This window comes from Montipora capricornis, chromosome 12 (genome assembly GCF_036669925.1).
Source record: "Montipora capricornis isolate CH-2021 chromosome 12, ASM3666992v2, whole genome shotgun sequence".
NCBI classification, from domain to species: Eukaryota; Metazoa; Cnidaria; class Anthozoa; order Scleractinia; family Acroporidae; genus Montipora; species Montipora capricornis.
The window spans coordinates 8,877,962-8,899,476 of NC_090894.1; the positions used below are offsets into that span (position 1 = coordinate 8,877,962).

A 21,515-nucleotide genomic window follows, 5' to 3' on the forward strand; every position below is an offset into this window, starting at 1 on the left:
ATGACGAATGCTCACGGTTAAACTAATATTTGTACTGTTATGTTATTTATTTGAAGAGGTAGCTACAATCGTGGCTAAGACTCTTAAAAATAATTATCCTTACAAGCGCTTTCAGTTGCAAGAAAACAATTTGACCCCTCTCCCCCGTTTCAATGTTGTTTTCAGGGGGTCACGATTAGTTTCCTGGAAATCAACACTTTCCAAATTTACATTGGGTCTGGAGAGGGGGGAAGAGAAGTAACGCATGCTGTGGAATTCACAAGGGACAAATAGTGAACAAGTGCTTTTTATCGGTTTTTGTACGGTTTTCTTAATGAGTTTTGTCCACAATTGTAGTTTTTACAATATCACCAAGGATTTGACAACTGCAAAGAAATTGGAAGAACTTTACCCGGCGATAAATACAATGTTGACTTATTGGTAGCAGGCCTTGCCGAGGACCACGAATAATGAAGCTGGGACCGACTTTCTTTGAAAGTATGACGTCATTTTTTTTTTTGTTAAAAAACAATACTGTGGCGCATGGGGATTGACTTTTAATTCTGACTTGTTGTTACTCGGGCCCCGTAGGGGCTCGAGTTATAAAAGACGTTAGATTTCAGTTTTTTTTTTCCTGTGCAGCAAAATGCACAATAGAAAAACGTGGCCGTGTTTGATTGGGCAATGCACAATAGAAAGCACGTGGCGGTGTTTTAATTGGGTAATGCACAATAGAAGCCACGTGGCGCTGTTTACTTTGGTTATTTAAAGCAAACACGTAATCCAAGATCATGAAGAGCTCTGTGATGCGTTGTTTGGATTACTGAAGATCGGCATTGCGTTGGCTTAATCGATTTCTTCTTGGGGCGCTCAAAGCACATGCAAATAAAGGCATACGCTTTTCGCGGTAGACCCACACTAAAAGATGTCAAGCGTCAGCTTCGAAACGGGTCGTTCCGCGAACTGAATGAAACAAGAATATACTCGAAAGTAACTGAAATGGACTCAACTATTGAAAGTGATACACGTCAAAACACTAATTCTTTAATAAGCAGCCGGTACCTTATTGAGAACTACTCAAAAGATGACAGCGACAAAGAAAATAACTCCGCAAACAAATGGACGCTATATTGGAATCTTCTGAAGACAAAGTAAAAACATTTGCACAGCGAACAAATGGCCTCACGCTTGGACCATTTTCACCGCGAACAAATAGCCTCCCGCTCACTGTACCATTGACTACGGAGATAAGTTTTTTGTCTATTACGTTGTTTTCTTTTTCATTGTTAAACAGTTTGTTTCTTGTAATGGTCTAGCTTATATCCTTTGTCCAAATAGCCATATTAGCGATCGTGTTCACTGCCATCTTGTGTGTATAGTTCTGTTCTAGTTTCACAAGATTTGATGTCATCAGTGGAAAATGTGATCAGCTCTTTAGAAAATAACTTTGATGTAGTTGGAAAGGCTTTACAGTTATTTGATTCTCAATGATAATAAAGACTTCATTCCGAAGGAGAAATACAGGTCTCGATAAGCAAAAGTTGTTTACTTTTGTTTTGATTTGCGTGAGCATCGACATAGACGTGCCCGAGAACCAAGCAGAATTACAGAGAAAAGGCTGAGACGTCTATTTTATAACAGCAGAAAAAGGCGGAAACTTGCAGGAACGTATTTGGGTAACAACGTACCGAGGTCATCCACATTTCATCGTATTACTAGCAAGGGAGATCACTTCCTCGTAAACACAACAAAAACATCTTCCTCAGGTACGCGTTTAAATCTAAGCACGTGGTACAGTGTATGTACCACTTTTCCAAAAAGCGTGGATGAACAGGTAAATGCAAAATGAAACTTAAATTTATGCAGAAGTCAGGAATACCCGGTAGGATTTGTAAAAGAATGTTTTGTTTTCTCAGAAACGAAACGTATCTATTTTGAATTTAGGGTGAACTATTTACACAGCGAGTTAGAGTGGCCAATCGAAACAGAGTGTGTAATTGGAAATCTAAACATCTACGAGATACAAAAACAAACTTGTGAACACGTAAACCTAAAATATTCCAAATCATAATGCTGACAAACACAAAGGCGAAAGAAATGGATTATGCATAGGACGTTTTGAATATCTGAATGATTTTGGGTTAGATGAAAGCGATATATTGTTAAAAATTCCCAAGTTATCCCTTTTCGTGTTAATTAGTAATGCAAACAAGTCGTAGTAATAAATTGGATTAACGAGGACCAGTGATTGTAAAGCTAGTAGTTGCCATGGTTCGTATGTAACACGTAATCATGAGACGATTCACGGAAAACGGAATTTGAAATGTTATGCAGGGGCCGGGTAAGTATTTGAAGGTAAAATAGGTATTTGTAGACTTTATTCTTCGATGTATTGTGCACATAAACGAGTATATGTTTTTCTCTTTAACTGAGATTTTACTGCCCTATCAGTAAAATACGATTAATGACACGTGACCGTACTCGCGTTCTTTGTAGTCGGCCGTTTAAGGTCATAAAATCAACGGTTTTGTTGTAAATAAAACGAGGACATAAAGACTTTGTTCCCAGATCTCAGATTATAACGTACACCTGCATTGGCCAAATCTGTTAAAGCCTCATTCATTGTTGCTAAAGAGCACGTGTAATGCCTACCTGCTACATAGTAGAACCTGTGCAACTGGCTACTTTAATAGACAGAGTCTAGCTATAAAAGCCTCAGTCAGCCGTCCAAGGTTCACCTGGCAGTTTGTCTTCTATAGTAAACCAACTGGCTGTTTGCAATTTGTTAAAGTTTTTCCCCTCCCTCCCTTTGGGGATGGGTTGGATATATCGCTTTGCCTTCATTAAAGGGGCTAGGTCACGCAATTTTAGGCAATTTCAGCATTGATCAAATGGTCATAGAATTAAAGCGTTCAACACAACTTTTCAGATTCAATACAGCCCAAGTCATACTGGTAATGTACTTGGAAGTTGCACAATAGATTTTGCTTACTGTATGTCTTTGATAGGTACTTTCCAAAATTTGGTCACAGAGAATTATAATTCTTTTATTTTTTTCTCAATGCGTGAGTGGGCGGAATTCAACAAATCCTGCAATCTGATTGGTTCCGGGAGCGGGTGGAATTCTCTCATCCGGCCTGCTCACGGCAGGCGGAAACCTAGCCTTAATTGCGTGAGCTTGTTTGATGACCTTTAATTTCCATTTTTTTTACACCGACTCCGTTTACATACAGAGGTTATTTTTCATTAGACAAGAGGTTTGGAAATGGAATTTCTTTTGAAACGTTCAGTTTGTAAGTCGCTTTAATACTGCATTCACTATCAAGCACGGTGCGAGTCAACAATTAAAACAAGTGATTTCAGAGAGGATGGGGTAGAGGAAAAAAAAAAGTTATTTACCAGCAAAGGGTCGGTCTGTATAGCAAAAAACTGCGACATCGTTCTTGAAAAAGCAGCAATTTCAAGGCCTCGGTCACAGTTTTTCCCTATACGGACCTCCCAGCTGGCAAATGACATATTTATTTTGACAATTGGGTGCATATTACTGCGAGTATTTAAATTACAACAAATGGTATATTTTAAATATTTGATTCTCGGGCTATGGATTCATTTGGCATGGCCTCAAGGAACTTTTGCACTTCTGGAAGTATTTTCAAGTGTCGAGATATAGTGCACATCTTCACTTGTAGCGCACGTGACAAAGTGACCTTTACGTGCACCACTGCACGAAAGTTTGGTCATCTTGGAAAGATGTTTTCACATCTCACCTTCGTTTCTCTTTCATTTTTTTCTGCAAAAGATGTTTCGACGAGTCATTTCGTTTCATCTTAAGCCGTTCAATTAGCGTTTCCTTTCTCAAACAATGAGCAAGAATACCCATCGATCAGTAAAAAACAATGTCAGGCTTAGCCACTTTGGCATAAATACACTATTTTTACCTCGTTTTCATGGCCTGGTCCAGTGGTCATTGTCACCACCTGTAATGAAGATAATCTGGGTCCGGATATTCACTACATACACAGTCGAACATCATGAGAATCGCAATGTAAGGCCGATGTGAGAAGGACAAAGTTCTCTCTGTTCTCTTCTTTAGCGCTAAGTTAACCACACACCACTCACTGTACTTTTGCAGGCCCGAGTATAGGCTACTTGTAGCCTCTTGTTTGTTTGAGAAAAGCGATGCCTTTCTTTAACTCTGAAGTGCGTGAGATGTGAAAACTGATTCATTTCATTTAATATTTACAATCAATTCAGTATTAAAGAGAGAAATAAGTGGTGAGGAGACCTTAAAAAGCCTTAGGGCTTCTACTAAGAGGTCCCCGCGTTGATACATGGAAATTCGATTGATTTGGCGAGACTGCGCTTGCATGACGGATTCAGACACATGATACCTTTCATTACTTGTCAATTTGGTTATTACGTGGGATGCCATAGGCATACCACGTCAGAAAACCGGTCGAATTCCTTTGCTGTTGTTTTTGTGGTTGTTTTTCTTCTTCGTAGTCACCGATGATGTGCATACCCCGCGGGTATTAAACTAAACCCATAATCGGGAATATTATTAATACTCCGTACGGTAAATTTACAGTCTTCGGACCTCAGCCCTCAGCTTAACCGCTCGGCCACGGAGTCAGGTATACGAAAATTTTTGTTTGTTCGTAGCGTAAAATGGCAATTAGCCACGTGCTTCTCACTGAAGTTAATCCATATCGGGTGGGGTTAGTAACTGGATGGGAGACCGACAGGTACGGTGTACAGTGACCAGCACCGGATTGCCTATCGTGGACGCCGTATGCTTTGTAATGCCTTTAATTTACTCATATTTAACGGAATCCTTACCATTCTTCGCTTTAGGAGACATAAATCAGGGAGCATAATCATTGATTGAAGGAGTAAGGAGCGCTCATCACTCGACCACAAAGTCCCGTACTCTTTCTTGCAAACGGTTGTTCTTAAAACAAACCAGTTTATTTGTCGTTCCAAACAATTTGTTCAATCCCTGGTACAAATGTTGAAATATTATGAAGTCAAATATATTCACAATTTCCGAGGTTCTAAAAATTTGCAACTGGGTTGACTCCTTGGGGGGGGCCCAGCCGGGTTTTTACACGCTTTTACGCCACAAGGTCGAGGCAGTCACGCCAAGCCCTGTCGTCGAAGTGGACCTTTTGCTATGTATCGCAGCTTTGTCCCGTGTTGGTAAGTAATCATTGCTTTTTTAATGTTCTTTTCCTTTGGAGCTCTTTGACATACAACACACACATCAATCATAGCGGCCAAGATAGTCTCACTAAAACGTTAACTCATTTTCGAGGTCCAGTTTCGATCCAGACTTGAGGCTCGTGCGTATAGAACTGCCTTACAATTTGCTCAAAATCTGCAATACAAACCACGAAACAATCACCTATATTTAGCTATTCGCGCTTGTTAACTGATCAGACGAAGTTCACATACGATATTCATTAATCAGCGTATTAACAAAACGAGTCAAAGTACTGGTGTTTGTAAGTGTCCAGTCGAAGCCAATACGACAGGTGGCCCAAGCTCGGTGTTGGATTCGCTCTGACGAAGGGCTAACGCTCGAAACGTCAGCTTTTAGAATCTCTGTACGGTGGCCAATTTACATTATCAACTCCGTTGATAAAACCAAATTTTTGTATTTAGAGAGCTTGTTTTTAGTCGATACAAAGCAAAAGGCTTAATAAAAGAAATAAACACAGATGTTGCACTTACTTGTCTGTTGTCTCTTTGTGATCATTCTTTGGTAATTTGGTGGCATTATGTCCTCTATTTCGCGAGATATCCTCAACCGAAGACCTATCTCTAAAAGAGAGAGATGGTAGGAAACGTTCACCAGTCGATCGGAATCCAGAATCCGGAATCTTGAATCCGAAAACCAGAAACCAGAATTATCCACAATTCCCAAGAATTACAATCACGTATGAACTGAATAACTCAGTTTGTTATGCTGATGTTTATCCGCTGGATAGTGATTTATCCGTTGGTTAGCGTTATCAACCTTTTGAACAATCAAGGCCTGGTTTCTTGATTACCATCAAGTGCTCTAATTGGAAATCCACGTAAATAAATGATCTTGTTATATACCTAGCCTTTCACTCAGCAAAACGAGCACTGTGATTGGTTGGTTCTTGGTCACGTGCCCCTGATCAAATTCAAATGTATCCCGATCGGGATAAAATTCCACAGTTGTTTCCCGCTCCGGGTGTTTTGCTGCGATTGTTGACGGAAAAGTCTAAATATACAACAAAGCACTTAATGTCTGGTCCCTCGGGAAACTAGTTAGTTTTGTTTTCCCTCGAGGCCTGATGTTTTCCTCGACTTCGTCGCGGGAAACATCAGGACTCTTGGGAAAACAAAACTAACTGTTTCCCTCGGGACCATACATTAAGTGTATAATATAGATTTTGAGAAACATAGACATGTAAAAATTAGCGATAAATAAGTTTCCGACGACCTCATGACGCCATTGTCAAGGAGTTGGAAACGAATATGCGAGTTCATAACAGATATAAAGTACTCCAAATTTGCGTAACTTAAGAAGTGCTAGACAAAGACTCCAGCACGGATTGATTGAATCTGTTTGCACGTTCAGCCGTGGTCTTATTTGTTTGATGTACAGCATTTCGTTAACGATACAGTCCAATTTGTCAACACTCTAAAGGAGCTGAGGAAGACCTCAGGGACCTGGTCTTGATCATAATGCTTGCGTACAGAAGATGACGTACTTTTGTGCCCATCCACGCGTGTATGTAGATGGCCACGTGTGTAGCCAACATAGCTACCTGTATCGCACAGGTTACATTGAAATTGGTACACAACGCACTGTTGATTAACCAGCTTTGGTTTGGTCGCTCATTCTTGGAGGGCTTGGGCAAATTCAGTTTCGACTGACAAAGACGGGTTGGACTGTAGTTTGGAACTTCCGACGTAAGCCTTTCAACTGAGTCCTAACAAAGTTAGCAGAATCGTGGTCCTAAATTAAATGGTATGACTACCCGAGTCAAACATCCATTGTGCGTTGTCACGCAACGCTTTTAGTCCATTGCATGACAGCCCAAATGACGACAGCAATTACGCACGTGGCCTTGAAGGCAGAAATAAACTGTGCGAAAAGACCTTTGGATGGTTTTCCTTTGTTTAAAAGCTAAATTGAAAATGTGCAAATATCAAGGCTTTACTTGGCAACGATAAAATCTTAATTTAAGCAGGAAAAAATGAATCGATTATAAATAAATTATTCTTCCCACAATGTTTCGTTTGGTTCAGAGTGCACAAGGAAAAATTTCAACTTGCACAGCAATGAGGTTTTGATTGGTTCAAAGCGGAGTGAAATATTTTTAACCTTGGAACTTCAAGCATGCTGCAGTGCTCTCAGAGCTGCAAATTATCTTTTATTTTAGTTCATTACAGGTCATTACCTAAGTTTAGCTTATAGTGTACCTCATTGTAGGTCACTGCAGGTCATTGTAGCTCATTGTAGGTCGTTGTAGTAGGTCATTGTAGATCATTGTAGCTCATTGTAGGCTATTGTAGATCATTATAGGTCACTGCATGTAGGTCATTCCTTGTTTTAGTAACTACAGATTGGTGAGCTTTTCCAACCTTCCCTCTCTTTTAAAGATAGGTCTTCGGTTGAGGATATCTCGCGAAATAGAGGACAGAATGGCAACAAATTACCAAAAAACCGATCAGAAAGAGACAACAGACAAGTGAGAGCAAAATTAGCACTTATTTCTTTTGTTAAGCCTTTTGATTTGTATCAACTAATACTCACCATACAAGCTCTCTAAATTCAAAATACAACCTGTGCCAATACAAGCCACGAGGATTGGTGGTATACAGTTCATTTCACATACAACTGCAGCTCTAGTACGCTTCCCTTTTGTTGACAAGCACTATGTTGTCTTTATTGTATGTAATATTTTTACTCACATTATATAACCAGAATTTCAATATTGTCGATGGTAAAGTTCAGAATCGATCTCCATTTATATTCACCTATAGAACTCCTGACTGTCCGCTGTCATGTTTTGTTGACGATTTTCTTGATAAGTATTTGCAAGCTCTTACCTACGGAAAGGTCGTTTTGGTAGTTGAAGACTTGAACTGTGATGGGCTCGCGAGCTCCTATGAATCGAGAGCCCTGAACGTCTTGTGTAGCAGCTTAAATACGGAGCAACGTTTAACTGAGCCTACTAGGGTGACTCCAACATCCGAAACTCTTATTGATGTCATCATGACTTCCAATTCAGCCCTAGTTACCGATAGTGATGTGGTTCAAGCACATATCAGCGATCATTATCTCGTTTATATGGTGCTGAATCTCAAGGCGCCGAAACCACTGCCTACTTATGTTATATCTGGAAGTTATACGAACTATGACTCTGAGAGTTTGTGAATGATCTCGCCCATGTCCCATGGCATGAAAATGCTTTGATTGATTGTGCTAATAAGAAAGTAGAACATTTTAATGAGAAATTTTTGGAAATCCTGGAACGTCATGCGCCTCTCAGGAAAAGGAAAGTCAGAAATCGGCGATGTCCATTCCTAGATCAAGACATCACTGAATGAGCTGATGGATGAGAGAGATCCAGCACACAGAGTTGCTTGTGAGTCGGGCGCTGCTATAGATTGGGAGCATTGCCGTTGGTGTCGTAATGAGGTGAAGAGAAGGCTATGCGATGCTGAGAGGAACTATGTTCAAAATGAGATGAATGACAATCACAGCACAGGCTCACTAAGCTGAAAATACGTGGTGTATGCGACAGCTTGTTTATATAGAGAATTGTATGGGAAAATCACCGATCGTAAAAAAATTGTGTAAATAACTATCTCATTTGAAAGAAAGTTTTCCTACCTCAAATGTGTGACGAACTTATCTCTTTTGCCGAGTTTAGAGCCATTCTGATGCCGTTTAGTGAAGTTATCCGGAAACCGTTACTAAAAGAATAGGAAGGCCGACCACTCCATCCATCGCTGGCCAGACCTCACTCCACAAATCATTTTCTCCTCAACAGGAAATGTCTCGAATCGCAATAAAAGCAACAGTTCCATAAAGGCCAATAAATTTCACTCCAAATACGTGTGTTTCGGCGGCCGAAAGACTCGTGACGAACGAAAACTTTGCCTTAAAATTCACCTCTTCGGCTTTCCTCAGAGGCTTGTGACCGGGCAGTCAACAACGGAAACTCGCAAGATGGTTTCAGCCTCAACTCTGATTAGTCCATTTGAATTTGACTGTTGCCAGCGCGTCAGAATGGCTCTAAACTCGGAAAAAGAGAGAAGTTTGTCACACATTTGAGGTAGGAAAACTTTCTTTCAAATGAAATAGTTATTTACACAATTTTTTTACGATCGGTGATTTTCCCATACAATTCTCTATATACACAAGCTGTCGCATACACCACGTATTTTCAGCTTGGGGAGCCTGTGATCACAGTAGCAGTGCCGTGTGGAAGGTGATACGGAACTTTATCCCGTCGAAAGAGAAGTCGACACCGGTGCACTCAAGGGATATGACGGAACTGGCGAACGAATTTAATGAGTTCTTTACTTCTGTAGGAGCTAGGGTCGCAGCTGAATCCAAGAGGCTTGCTTCAGTTCACGCTCTTCCGGCGTGCAAGCCCCCCTCAGCCAAGACCATACTCCAACTAGAGGAATTCCGATTCCGCGCAGTCACTACGTTTGAAGTACACAATATCATCGAGTCCTTTCCTTCAAATAGGGCACCAGGTACGGATAGGTTACACTTGAGTGTGATCAAGTCTTCAATTGGTGTTAAAAATAATAACGAAAATAATAACAATTATAATAATATACAAAATAATTTAGTGGCTTGTGGAACTTTGCAGCAAGATTGTAATTATTTGCTTTTTGGCGCTTCTCTAACAGATATACCTACATATAGTAATGATAATAGGAATCAATGGAAGAAATGATATATGAAATGAATCATATACTGAACTGCAGATGTGAACATCAAGAAATACTTTAAAGCTACGATCCTCGCAGTTATGAACTCAATTTTAATGAAGCAAATGATATATATAAAATGAATCATATACTGAACTTCGGATATGAAATCAAGTAAAGCTATGATCCTCGCAGTTATGGACGCAATTTTAGCAATTGCGCAGGGATGCTTGAAAATTTAGGACTTCAACGGGGTTTGAACCCTTAACCTCGCGATACCAGTGCGATGCTCTAACCAACTGAGCTATGAGGCCACTGACGTTGGGAGTGGGTCATTTGTGGGTTCTAATTTTCCCGTGAGGAATAACCTACACGTTGCTAATCGGGCTAGTGCTCAGTGGTATTATCTGGCTGAACAGTCAGACGATAAAGAGCGAATTTCTCGTGATTATGCAAAAGATGTTTATCAAATGCAAATGTTTGAGAACAAATAGAAAGAATGGTTGGACAGTGTTTACACACCGATAAGGCGAGGAGTTTATGCTGAAGGGTTGGCGAATATTTCTGGGTTCGACTTAACTTCGGAAAGGCCCAATGTGATTCAAGATGCACGTGGAAGCGATACAACAGCTGGTCGACTACACTCAAGGGAAAGGAGTTCAAAACAAGGGAGTCAATTTTCATCCCGGAGTGTTAAGTATGCAATGGCTCAGCTCAAAGTGAAAATGCTTCTGGCGGAACAGGAGATAAAGGAAAGTGAAATTGCATTACGACTTCAAGAAGAGAACACGCGTTTGCTAGCCGAAAAGGAGCGTTTGACCATTAGAGGTGAATTGATGTTAGCCAGCATTGATGCGGATCGGGCTGTGATTGAAGCAAAGCTAGTTGAAGAGGTTGACTACGACTTTGTTTTTTCCCCCGAAGGTTCCGTCAGAGGTAAAGAGATTGTAAGAAAGTAATGCCGAAAAGCTAGTTGAAGAGGTTGACTACGACTTTGTTTTTTCCCCTGAAGGATCCGTCAGCGGTCAAGAGAACGTAAGAAAGTAATGCCTAACCTGCTAAACGCCCTTACTCGCAGTCGGAGACTGAATTGCTAAGGACGCGGCTCGACGAGGTCGGACCGAAGGAGCTGTGCTGCCGACTAGGCGCTCGGCCCCTGAAAACGATCCATGTATGACCTCGGAGCACAGCACCACAGCCAGATGGAATAGGCTGGAAGTCGATTTTGCTGAGGGAGGAAAACCGGAGTGCCCGGAGAAAAACCCTCGGAGTCAGGTTGAGATCGACTGAAACTCAGCCCACATACGGTCTGGGGGCCGAGAGTTGAAGCCAATACCGGACGCCATACCAGAAGTGAAAGCTGATGTACCCGATGGGAAGAATTTATCCGGACAAAGTGCCGCCTGGGAAGTTAGGGGTTTTGTGAGATGTTCCCCGAACGAAAGGTTTAATTATAGGACAAATGCTGCTCATGATGGAACATCAGACAAAGTTCAAAGGATTATGGAACAACAGCAGATGTCTATTGACAAAGTTGTTCCCGGGCTTGAGAAGTTGGACATGCCAAAACGGGAATTTGTTACGAAAAATAGTATTGCGTGACTAGCGTCACCGTCTAGAAGCTTCGCGAGAGTTCGTAGTTTGTTTATATTTAGGTTTGTGCGTAAGCGTTTCTAAATCGGTGTGTTTTGTAATCTTTCTATAATTAGATTGATTACTAATTTAGAAAGTTCTAGAAATTTATTGTCAGAGTATATAAGTAGACGAGTCCAAGCGGAGTGTTTTTTAAACTAGTTTTTACAAGCGAAGAGAGTTGGCGTTAGCTGTGTTTAGTCAAGTGTGACAGAAGCTGTGTTTATTCAAGTTGGCGGAGGACGTGTAAGTTTGTCGAGTACGAGTTGTTTAGAGATTTACTTCGTGGAAACTACGTTCATTTTGGAATAAATCTTCTTGTTGTTGTTCCAACAACCCTGCGTTCAGTTTAGTTTGCAAACTACCTTTCCTCAAAACATTCGAACTCGTAACAGAATTCTTATACTTTAATGGTGATCCTTCGAAATACCCCAGATTTATTAAAAATCTTGAGCTTAACGTGGAGTCAACGATTATGGATGTCAATGTAAGGCTTTCTTATTTGATTCAATGTTGTACGGGTAAAGCTAAGGAAGCAATTGAAAACTGTGTTATTCTACCGGGGTCTGAAGGTTACAACGCTGCCCGTGAAATCCTCAAAACGAACTTTGGACAGCGACATGTCATCATTTGGTCGTTCATCGATGAAGTGGTCAAGGGGCCCCAGCTGAGGTCCTCAGATGGGGAGAAGCTCTCTCAGCTCGCACGTGACATGCGTATCGGTCTGTTGAACTCTGCAGAGTTAAACAAGCTGATATTAACTCTTTGGACACTCTGAAGATCGTTAGGCGCCTTCCCGTACACATGCAGGCGAAATGGGCGGAGGATTCTGGAAAGCTCTTAGAAGCGGGTATCGATCCCACCTTCTCTCATCTTACGGATTTTATCGAGAAAAGGGCTCTGGTGGCAAACACTGAGTTTGGGAAGTTAGTTGGATTCAAGCTTGGAGAGTCAAGAGTGTCAAAACATCTTAGGAAGTGTGCCGATGGTGATGTTACGGTGTTGGCTTTGTCTCAGGTTGTCGGTAATCAAGCCAATGCAGCCAATGTCAGTCGCTCGAAACGCACTTCGTTGACAGATGGTCAAATCAAATGCAAGTGCTGTGATGGGCGGCATGAATTGGAGAAGTGCTTCAAGTTCCGTGACAAACGATATGCTCAAAGGAAGGACTTTGTTCGGAAGCAAAATTTGTGTGAAAACTGCTTGAAGCTTAATCATGTTGCTAGGCGTTGCAGGAGTCTTGGAGCTTTGGAGCTTGCTTGTTTAGTGGCTGTGGAGAAAGGCACCATTCCCTGCTTCATCTACCTAGTTTGTTGGGCGCTCCAGTAGTTTTAACTGGAACTACAGGAACAAGTGGAGCTTCTGAAGACGTTGGTTCCAGGTTAGAAGTTACTCCAGGAGATTCGGCTGAAGCTAGTCCTTATCACATCGAGGCCGGGGAAGAGTGTGCGTTCACCAGGAAAGCAAGAGTTGGTCTAAGGATAGTGCCCGTTCAAGTTTCTGCTAAGAACGGTGGAGAGGTGGAAACATATGCCTTCCTTTATGATGGTTCTGATACTACCCTGTGTTTGCAAAGTCTATTGGGAGAATTAGGAATCGAGGGTTCTCCAACGTCGTTTTCTCTAAGTTAGTCTTACTGTCAGAGCTTTGACATCCGATGAATTCATACAGCTAGATTGTGTATGGTCTGTTGACAAGTTACCAGTCCCTAACGAAAGCATATCCAGTACTGGAGATATTTGCGATTGGCCGCATCTGCAGGGAATCAGTATACCTAAACTGGATCAAGAGGTATCCATCTTAATAGGCAATGATGTTCCCAAAGCACATTGGGTCTTTGAAGAGCGCCACGGTCACAGTAAACAGCCTTGTGCGGCACGAAGGTTGCTTGGTTGGACAATCATTGGCCCAGTTGGTGGTACAAGCTCCTCTGAAGTGAATGTCAGTTTCGTATGTGGAGGACAGGAAACGTTGTCAGTGCAAATTGAGCGAATGTACAACGCAGAGTTCAGGGAGTCGTTGGCAACATCTCACGAAATGATGTCTATTGAAGTTAAAAGAGCCTTGGCGATTATGGAACGCACGGTTCGAATGGTCAATGGCCATCATCAGCTCTCCCTTCCTTGGAAGCATGACAGCTCGTGCCTTCCAAATAACAGATCTATGGCAGAAAGTAGGCTCAACCTTCTCAAGAGAGGTTTGGAAAAGGGCAAAGATCTCCGAGTGAAGTGCAAGGTTGCTGTTGAAGATGACATTGCACAAGGTCGTGCAAGATCATGTGCCAGGGTTTGTGTGGTATCTCCCTCACCATCCGGTAGTGCACCCACAGAAACCTGACAAGGTCAGAGTTGTGTTTCATTGTGCTGCCAAGTTTCACAATACGTCGCTCAACGAACAGCTTCTCCAAGGACCAGATTTTACCAACAGTCTCATCGGGATACTCCTTCGTTTCCGTCAAGAACGAATAGGTCTTATGGCTGATATTGAGAAAATGTTTCATCAAGTAAGAGTCTCTCCACAAGACACTTGCACTCTGTCATTTCTGTGGTGGCCTGGTGGCGATCTGTCCAAGAAAGCAGAAGAGCACCGGATGCTCGAACACCTTTTTGGAGCTAAATCGTCGCCCAGCTTCGCAAGTTTCTCGCTGAAGAAAACTGCAGAGAACAACAAAAGAGACTTGGATGTAGAAGCCATTGGTGACTTCTCTACTGCATCCAGAGATAAGTACACTAGACGCTGAAGGCATGCACAGTATCTGGATAACATCTTTTGCAGAACATGGGTAGATGAGTACCTGTTATTCCTTCAAGAAAGACAAATTAAGTGGATTCGCCCACGCCGCAGTTTAGCTGTCGGAGATCTGGTTCTCTTAGCCGATAAGCGCACTCCACAAGGTCAGTGGCCAATGGGCAACTGTTAATTAGTAAACTTGCGCTTGTTTTATTGATAACTTTGTTTTCCGTGTGATTGTCTCTGATTATGTTTCATAATTTGTCCGGTTTTTGTATAAATTTAGTCCGGACTACAGTTTTTTGGGGGCACAATTTTATTGAGACGTTTTCGTTTAGGAGCCAGTTTCTTTTTTGCATCGTGAAGTCAGGACACCGTTAAGGTAAATCTTGTTACACGTTTTACATTCCTTCGCTTTCTTTAGTTTAGTTTCTTCGCTTGTACCTCTGTAATTTGTGGTTTTTCCCGCTTGTTTTGTAGTACCGTAGGAGTGTGGCTTTCAATAAACCTTCATCGAACATGAATACGTGTGACTTTGGTTACAGTAAGCCTTAATTTGAAAAAACAAAACAAAAACATTTCACCAGTCCAGTGTCCACACATAAATCAAAAGTACCGAACCAGCGAACATGTGCACAGGGCTCAATGATATTGAGAAAATGTTTCATCAAGTAAGAGTCTCTCCACAAGACACTTGCACTCTGTCATTTCTGTGGTGGCCTGGTGGCGATCTGTCCAAGAAAGCAGAAGAGTACCGGATGCTCGTACACCTTTTTGGAGCTAAATCGTCGCCCAGCTTCGCAAGTTTATCGCTGAAGAAAACTGCAGAGAACAACAAAAGAGACTTGGATGTAGAAGCTATCGATACGGTCAATAGGAACGTGATGATTGTGTTAAGTCGGTCGCCAAAACTGAAGAAGCTGTGCGATTGGTTCAACAACTTCCAGCTTTGTTGTATAGAGGAGGCTTCCGCTTAACTAGATGTATCAGTAATCTCCGAATACTCTTGACGTCAGTCGCTGAAGAAGCCTTAGCACCGTCGGTAAAAAGCCTTAATCTGGACTTAGAAGATTTACCGTTAGATCGCGCTCTTGGTGTGCAGTGGGACACAGAAGAAGATACCTTTCGGTTTAGGAGTATTCCGAATGTTACAGCCAACTCGAAGAGAGGAATTCTATTTGTCGTGTCTCCTCGGTATGACCGTCTTGGCCTAGCTGCCCCACTGATACTTCCAGCTAAGCACCTGCTTCAATAGTTGTCCAAAGAAGAGCTTGGTTTTTATGATAAAGTCAAGGAAGACGACCTGAAGGGGCGGCAAGAATGGACAAGAGGCATCGCTAATCTTATTGATGTAACAGTACCATGTTGTGTGAAACCGAGAGGGTTCGGCGAACTAAGTTCCGTCCAGCTGCATCATTTTTATGATGCTTCAGGAGTAGGGTATGGTGCCATGTCGTACCTCCGGTTAACTGATGCACATGGTATTGCTGCCTGTAGTATTTTGTTGGGCAAAGCAAGAGTTGTTCCTTCAAAGACCGTGACAGTACCACAACTGCAATTGACCGCTGCCACAGTCGTTGTTAAGCTTCACAGACAGATCAAGAAAGAACTCACTCTACCCATACATGAAGTTCAATTTTGGACAGTACATCAACAACACTCACGCAAGATTTCAAACCTTCGTTTCTAACCGATTGGCTATAATCCACGATGTCTCTATCGCGTCTCAGTGGCGCCACGTTAGCTCTGAATTTAACCCAGCAGATTACGCGTCTCGTGGTTTCAATTCCCATGAACGTTCCAAATTGAAGATTTGGCTCGAAGGACCAAAGTTCTTGTCAGAAGATGAAAGCTAGTGGCCAATACAGCCAACACAGTTACCTGAAAGTGGTGAAGATGACAGGAACGTCAAGAGGTCAAAGAAACCCCAGGCGCACGTCATAACACATGATCGTTGGTATGGCTTGAAAAAGGCACTAGCTTGGCTTGTCCGCCTCAAAAATTATCTGCTGCATCGCATAGGCAAGATTGCCAAGGAAGACGTTAAAAAGGGAGAACTTTCCGTCCAAGAAGTTCAGATGGCAGAGGTGGACATCATCAAATACCTGCAAAGGCTGTTCTTCCCGAGAGAATTGACAGCTCTGATGTCTGAAGTTAAGCAGCACCGCAGTATCTCCAGGGTATCAGGGAAGCACTTGAGAGGTGGTACGTCCGTCCATTGCGAGAACTCAGTCCGACAGTCATTGATGGGTTAATCAGAGCTGGCGGTCGTCTTAACAATGCAGAGGCTATCAATTATGTCACGAAGCATCCGATAGTGTTGTCACTATCCTTGTTATCCACCACTATCACCAGATCGGTCATATTGGGGCAAGCCAAGTTCTGGCTGCTATAAGAAAGAAATTTTGGATTCTGAAAGGAGGTTCGGCCGTTAGACGAGAAGTCGGCCAGTGCATCAAATGTAGACGTTGGAACGCAAGGCTAGAAGTGCAGATTATGGCGCCACTACCTGCAGCACGCATCCCGCCTGGAGATTACCGCGGTTGGGGTTGACTACTTCGGCCTGATGCCAGTGAAGCTGAAGAGAGGTTGAGTCAAACGCGCTGTCATGCGCTGTCAGGTTGAGCATCGGGCTGTCATGCGGGAGGTCGTGAGTTCGACTCTGGCCGGACCAACACTCAGGGTCTTAAAATAACTGAGGAGAATGTGCTGCCTTTGTAATTACATCTGCAAATGGTTAGACTTTCAAGTCTTCTCGGATAAGGACTGTAAACCGGAGGTCCCGTCTCATAACCCTTGTTGGAAATTAAATAGTATGGGACGTTAAAGAACCCACTCACTGTTTGATAAGAGTAGGGGACGTAGTCCCCGGTGTTGTGGTCTAACCTAAGCTGGACGGGGGCATCTTTCACTTCCATAAAAATTAATTGTAAACTGCGTAACAAGCAGTCTGGCTAAAGTCCCCCACAAAAGTATTGTAAATTAGTCCTGAAAAGCCCCGAGGGGAGAGACTAATAGCAAATCATTGTATGAATCATTGTATGGTTGTATTTTCACCTGCATGACGATGAGAGAAGTGCACATTGAGGTCTCATATGATTTGTCTACTGATTCGTTTTGGCTGGCATTTTCAAGATTCGTCAGTGGGTGTGGAGCTCCAATCGAAGTTTACAGCGATAATGGTTCCAACTTTAAAGGTGCAGAATGTGAAGTAAGGAGAGCACTCGAGATGTGGAATCAATCTCGCATTTTAGAGAGTCTATGCAAGCTCAGCGTTCAATGGTGCTTCAACCCCCGACAGGCAAGTCACCATGGAGGTGTCTGGGAGAGAATGCTTCGTTCTGTCCGCAAACTTTTGGCGCGCTCCTAGGAAATCAAGTTGTCAATGACGACACCCTTCTCACTTTTATGGCAGAAGTAGAAAAAATTCTGAACAATCGCCCACTCACAAGAATTAGTGAAGATCCAAAGGACTTGGAACCTTTAACTCCAAATTATCTTTTATTATCTCATCGCAACCTATGCGTTGTCATTGGTGACTTCTCTACTGCATCCAGAGATAAGTACACTAGACGCTGGAGGCATGCACAGTATCTGGATAACATCTTTTGCAGAACATGGGTAGATGAGTACCTGTTATTCCTTCAAGAAAGACAAATTAAGTGGATTCGCCCACGCCGCAGTGTAGCTGTCGGAGATCTGGTTCTCTTAGCCGATAAGCGCACCCCACAAGGTCAGTGGCCAATGGGCAACTGTTAATTAGTAAACTTGCGCTTGTTTTATTGATAACTTTGTTTTCCGTGTGATTGTCTCTGATTATGTTTCATAATTTGTCCGGTTTTTGTATAAATTTAGTCCGGACTACAGTTTTTTGGGGGCACAATTTTATTGAGACGTTTTCGTTTAGGAGCCAGTTTCTTTTTTGCATCGTGAAGTCAGGACACCGTTAAGGTAAATCTTGTTACACGTTTTACATTCCTTCGCTTTCTTTAGTTTAGTTTCTTTGCTTGTACCTCTGTAATTTGTGGTTTTTCCCGCTTGCTTTGTAGTACCGTAGGAGTGTGGCTTTCAATAAACCTTCATCGAACATGAATACGTGTGACTTTGGTTACAGTAAGCCTTAATTTGAAAAAACAAAACAAAAACATTTCACCAGTCCAGTGTCCACACATAAATCCAAAGTACCGAACCAGCGAACATGTGCACAGGGCTCAACGAGCAGGGCACCTGTCAGAGCATTAGATAATCTAATGTGGCCTGTCGCAAAACCACCAATGATGAAACCCTTTTACAGGCACACAGATGAACAAGGGAATCGAAAGCAAAAAACGGTTGAGTCAGTGAGGGTTAATAATGGAGCAACAGGAATACAGCACAGGAAGGGAGGAGAAAGTAGTGATAATTGAAGGAGAAGGGCCTGCATGTAATCTGTGACCACGAGAGCACAGTCTGGTTTCTCATAAATATCACAGGGGTTGGATTCCTGAACTTGCATGAAAGGATTGGTTGAATTTCCTGTTAGCTATTTTATTTCCTTGTGGGTATCCACTGGTTAGCCCGCTTGGAGCCAGACTGAGTGTGCTGCATTTTTCTCACGACTTACATCTGGTTGCAATAACAGCTGATTTGAAGGAAATCTCAGGCAAGTAACCAAAACTCGTTTGAACTTCATTTGAACTTCATTTTACGTGTGAGAGGGATATAAAGACTTCCATCGAACATCGTGATTAAATTCACGGCAGAAATGTCTAACACTGAAACTGTGTTTCTAGACACAATAGTATACAAAGGCACGAGATTCAAGGATCAATCAATCCTTGATGTAAAAACACATTTTAAAAAGGAGATTTTCCAATATACACATTAATTTCATCTCTTGTCACCCCCCAAGCGTGAAAGGAAATACCAAAAGACAAAAACATTTTTACCTTTGGTGACACAGCCATCAGTGTCAAACCTAAAAGAAGCCCCCTCAGAAAATGGTATTTAATACAAAATCAACCCTTACTTCGCCAAATGTTTTAAGAACCACCTATCATTTCATATAAAAAGGAAAATCCTTAAAGGATCTGCTCGTTAGAACGAAACAAGAAAAGGTTCGGCTATACATGTTTTCACACAGGAAGGGAATCAGTGTGGCCTTTTACCCCTTGCGTTTCTTATCTAAGTTTTCATGATTTGCTTAGAGCTGAAACTAATCTTTTAACTGACAAGGCGACGTGTTCAAAAACACCTCCAACAACCTCATGAGAAAAGAGATTGACAAGTCCATTTGGCTGTGGACGTAACTTTGTTTCGAACATTTAAACTGGACATTTGCAGGAAAGACCAAACATACATTTGCGAGTCGAGAATACACGTGTTCCTTTATTGGCTAATAAATTAATAGAGGATTACGAGCAAGCTTAATGTTTTTTGGAAAAAAGAAGATAACAAAAAGTGGTAGAAAATCTATTAATCAGGTGTTTGAGAACTCAACAAAACATTCATTATGGTAGTCAATGTGCGCTCATGTTGCCATTAACGATGATTATATTGACGGACAATAAAATGATCAACGTAATTCTTTTCGTCGAAATTCTCTATAAGTAAAGCAATGACCAGTCAGGATGTTCTTCTCTCGACGACATTATACGTTTCATATGTTTATTTACAAGATATCTAAACTACGGCTATATCGTCTTGTATTTCCCACTTCCTGTTGTTTTCTTTTTCTGTTGTAAAGACTTCCGTACCATCACCTGGCCCGGGGGATCGCCCGATTAAAACAAAATCGCCTTGTATTTCCGCATGATAGTTCATTACACCCGCCCGTTTGAATAAAGGGTTTTCTTACTTAATGTGAATTGATCAAGCTATTCAGCTATACATGCATTGATATCGATTGTCTTGTCCTAACTGGCATGCATTGAAAATTTAAAGGTTGTAGAAAGCAAACTTAATTAAGAGATCAAGCAACAATTTTATTACCTACAGTAGCTTTTAACATTCTGGGCGTTTCCGCAATTACGAAAAGAAATCTGGACGTTTGCATTCGCGGGGGGAAGGGGACTCGCATATGAAAAGGGGAGGGGATGCTCGTCGTCTCGCTTTGGGGTGTAAATTTCGGATTTCGGTCCCACTTAGGGTGTTGTGTTCAGGGCAAAACGTCATCATATGTAGCCCATTAGTAGCCGTCAAGGTCTCGTTCAGGGTTGCTCGCGAGGAAATATGAAAATACACGTTTCAAGTATTTTAAAAAAGCCTGGGCCACACCCAGATTGGTCTCTTTTAAGGGTTTAGTTCAAAATTTGCGACGAACATCCCTGTCCCTTCATATGCAAAGTTCCCCTCGCTGGGGTTTGCAGTCTTTTAACTTTAAATGCACACAAATTACGAGAGCAGACAACTTTTACTTCCCACTCTTTTAGCTTCTAGAAGTTCTAATCCCCAAGAAATAACCCATTTCATGGAAATATTTTGCCTTAGTCTGGTCCTTTCCATACAAAATATCAGAAAATCAACATTTAAAATTTTCCAGTAAGAAACTTTTCCTTTGTTTTGTTTTAGGTCCTGGCAAGAGTCCATCACCCATGAGTAAGACATACCCAAATTGTCCCAGTCCCCACAGCGTCAGAAAAGTGTGTATTTTTATACCAAGTTTTGCGGGAAAATGAACGAAAGACCAAATCAGCTAACTCAATGTGGTACCCAATTCAAACCCTTTGGGAATAAAACGTTTTGTTCCAGGTATTTCCGTATCATTTAAATGTGAATGATATATTACAATTTCCACTAAAATACACAAAGAATCTTAACCCCGGGAGATCTGAATTGGCTACAGCATTGAGTTAGTCGATTTCGTCTATTGTTTATTTTCCCTCTTTTCTAGCTCTGACGCTTATTCTTACTCTTGGGTGATGGAATCTTTGCCCTAGCAATTTTCACATACTATACTTTCTATGTACACCGATATGAAAAATTAGGTAATTTCCAAACCTTTCTACTTTGCTAAATGTAGGTTGATTTTTAGCTTATAGACTCCCAAAACGATTTGATTATTTAGCTTTGCCCAACCTTACAGAAACACAGAGAATACATTTTCCCCGAGACCGTCACTTGATTTTAAATGGAAAGTTGGTGTACCAAGCTAAAGAGGTATACTTGTCACCAGCTTCACGTAAAATGAACACCTGAGAAATATACAGAAAAAGCTTGGAGTTATTTTGAAGTATTTAAAGGACAAAATAACACTACGGCTA

The 21,515-nt window shown here is 41.7% G+C and overlaps 2 protein-coding genes across 5 annotated transcripts in view; one reads left to right on the forward strand and one right to left on the reverse strand.

Annotated features, from left to right (window-relative positions):
• The first annotated feature begins 12,348 nt into the window (after positions 1 to 12,348).
• Positions 12,349 to 14,284, forward strand: LOC138025415 (uncharacterized). The gene is made up of 3 exons (XM_068872632.1): positions 12,349 to 12,852; positions 13,216 to 13,830; positions 13,916 to 14,284. Exons 1-3 carry the CDS (start codon positions 12,349 to 12,351, stop codon positions 14,282 to 14,284), a joined length of 1,488 nt encoding a protein of 495 aa, XP_068728733.1.
• A 5,329-nt stretch (positions 14,285 to 19,613) lies between these two features.
• The window catches only part of LOC138026071 (tetratricopeptide repeat protein 28-like), a 26,438-nt gene continuing 24,536 nt past the window's right edge, over positions 19,614 to 21,515 (reverse strand). For 3 of the 4 annotated variants that reach the window (XM_068873259.1, XM_068873257.1, XM_068873258.1), the window contains one exon: positions 19,614 to 21,515. This exon is cut by the window's right edge and continues 199 nt beyond it. Coding sequence is in view for 1 of the 4 variants with exons in the window: in XM_068873260.1 (XP_068729361.1) it covers positions 21,430 to 21,446 (17 nt within the window). In the remaining 3 variants the exon portion in view is untranslated. The other variant, XM_068873260.1, reaches the window with a different exon arrangement.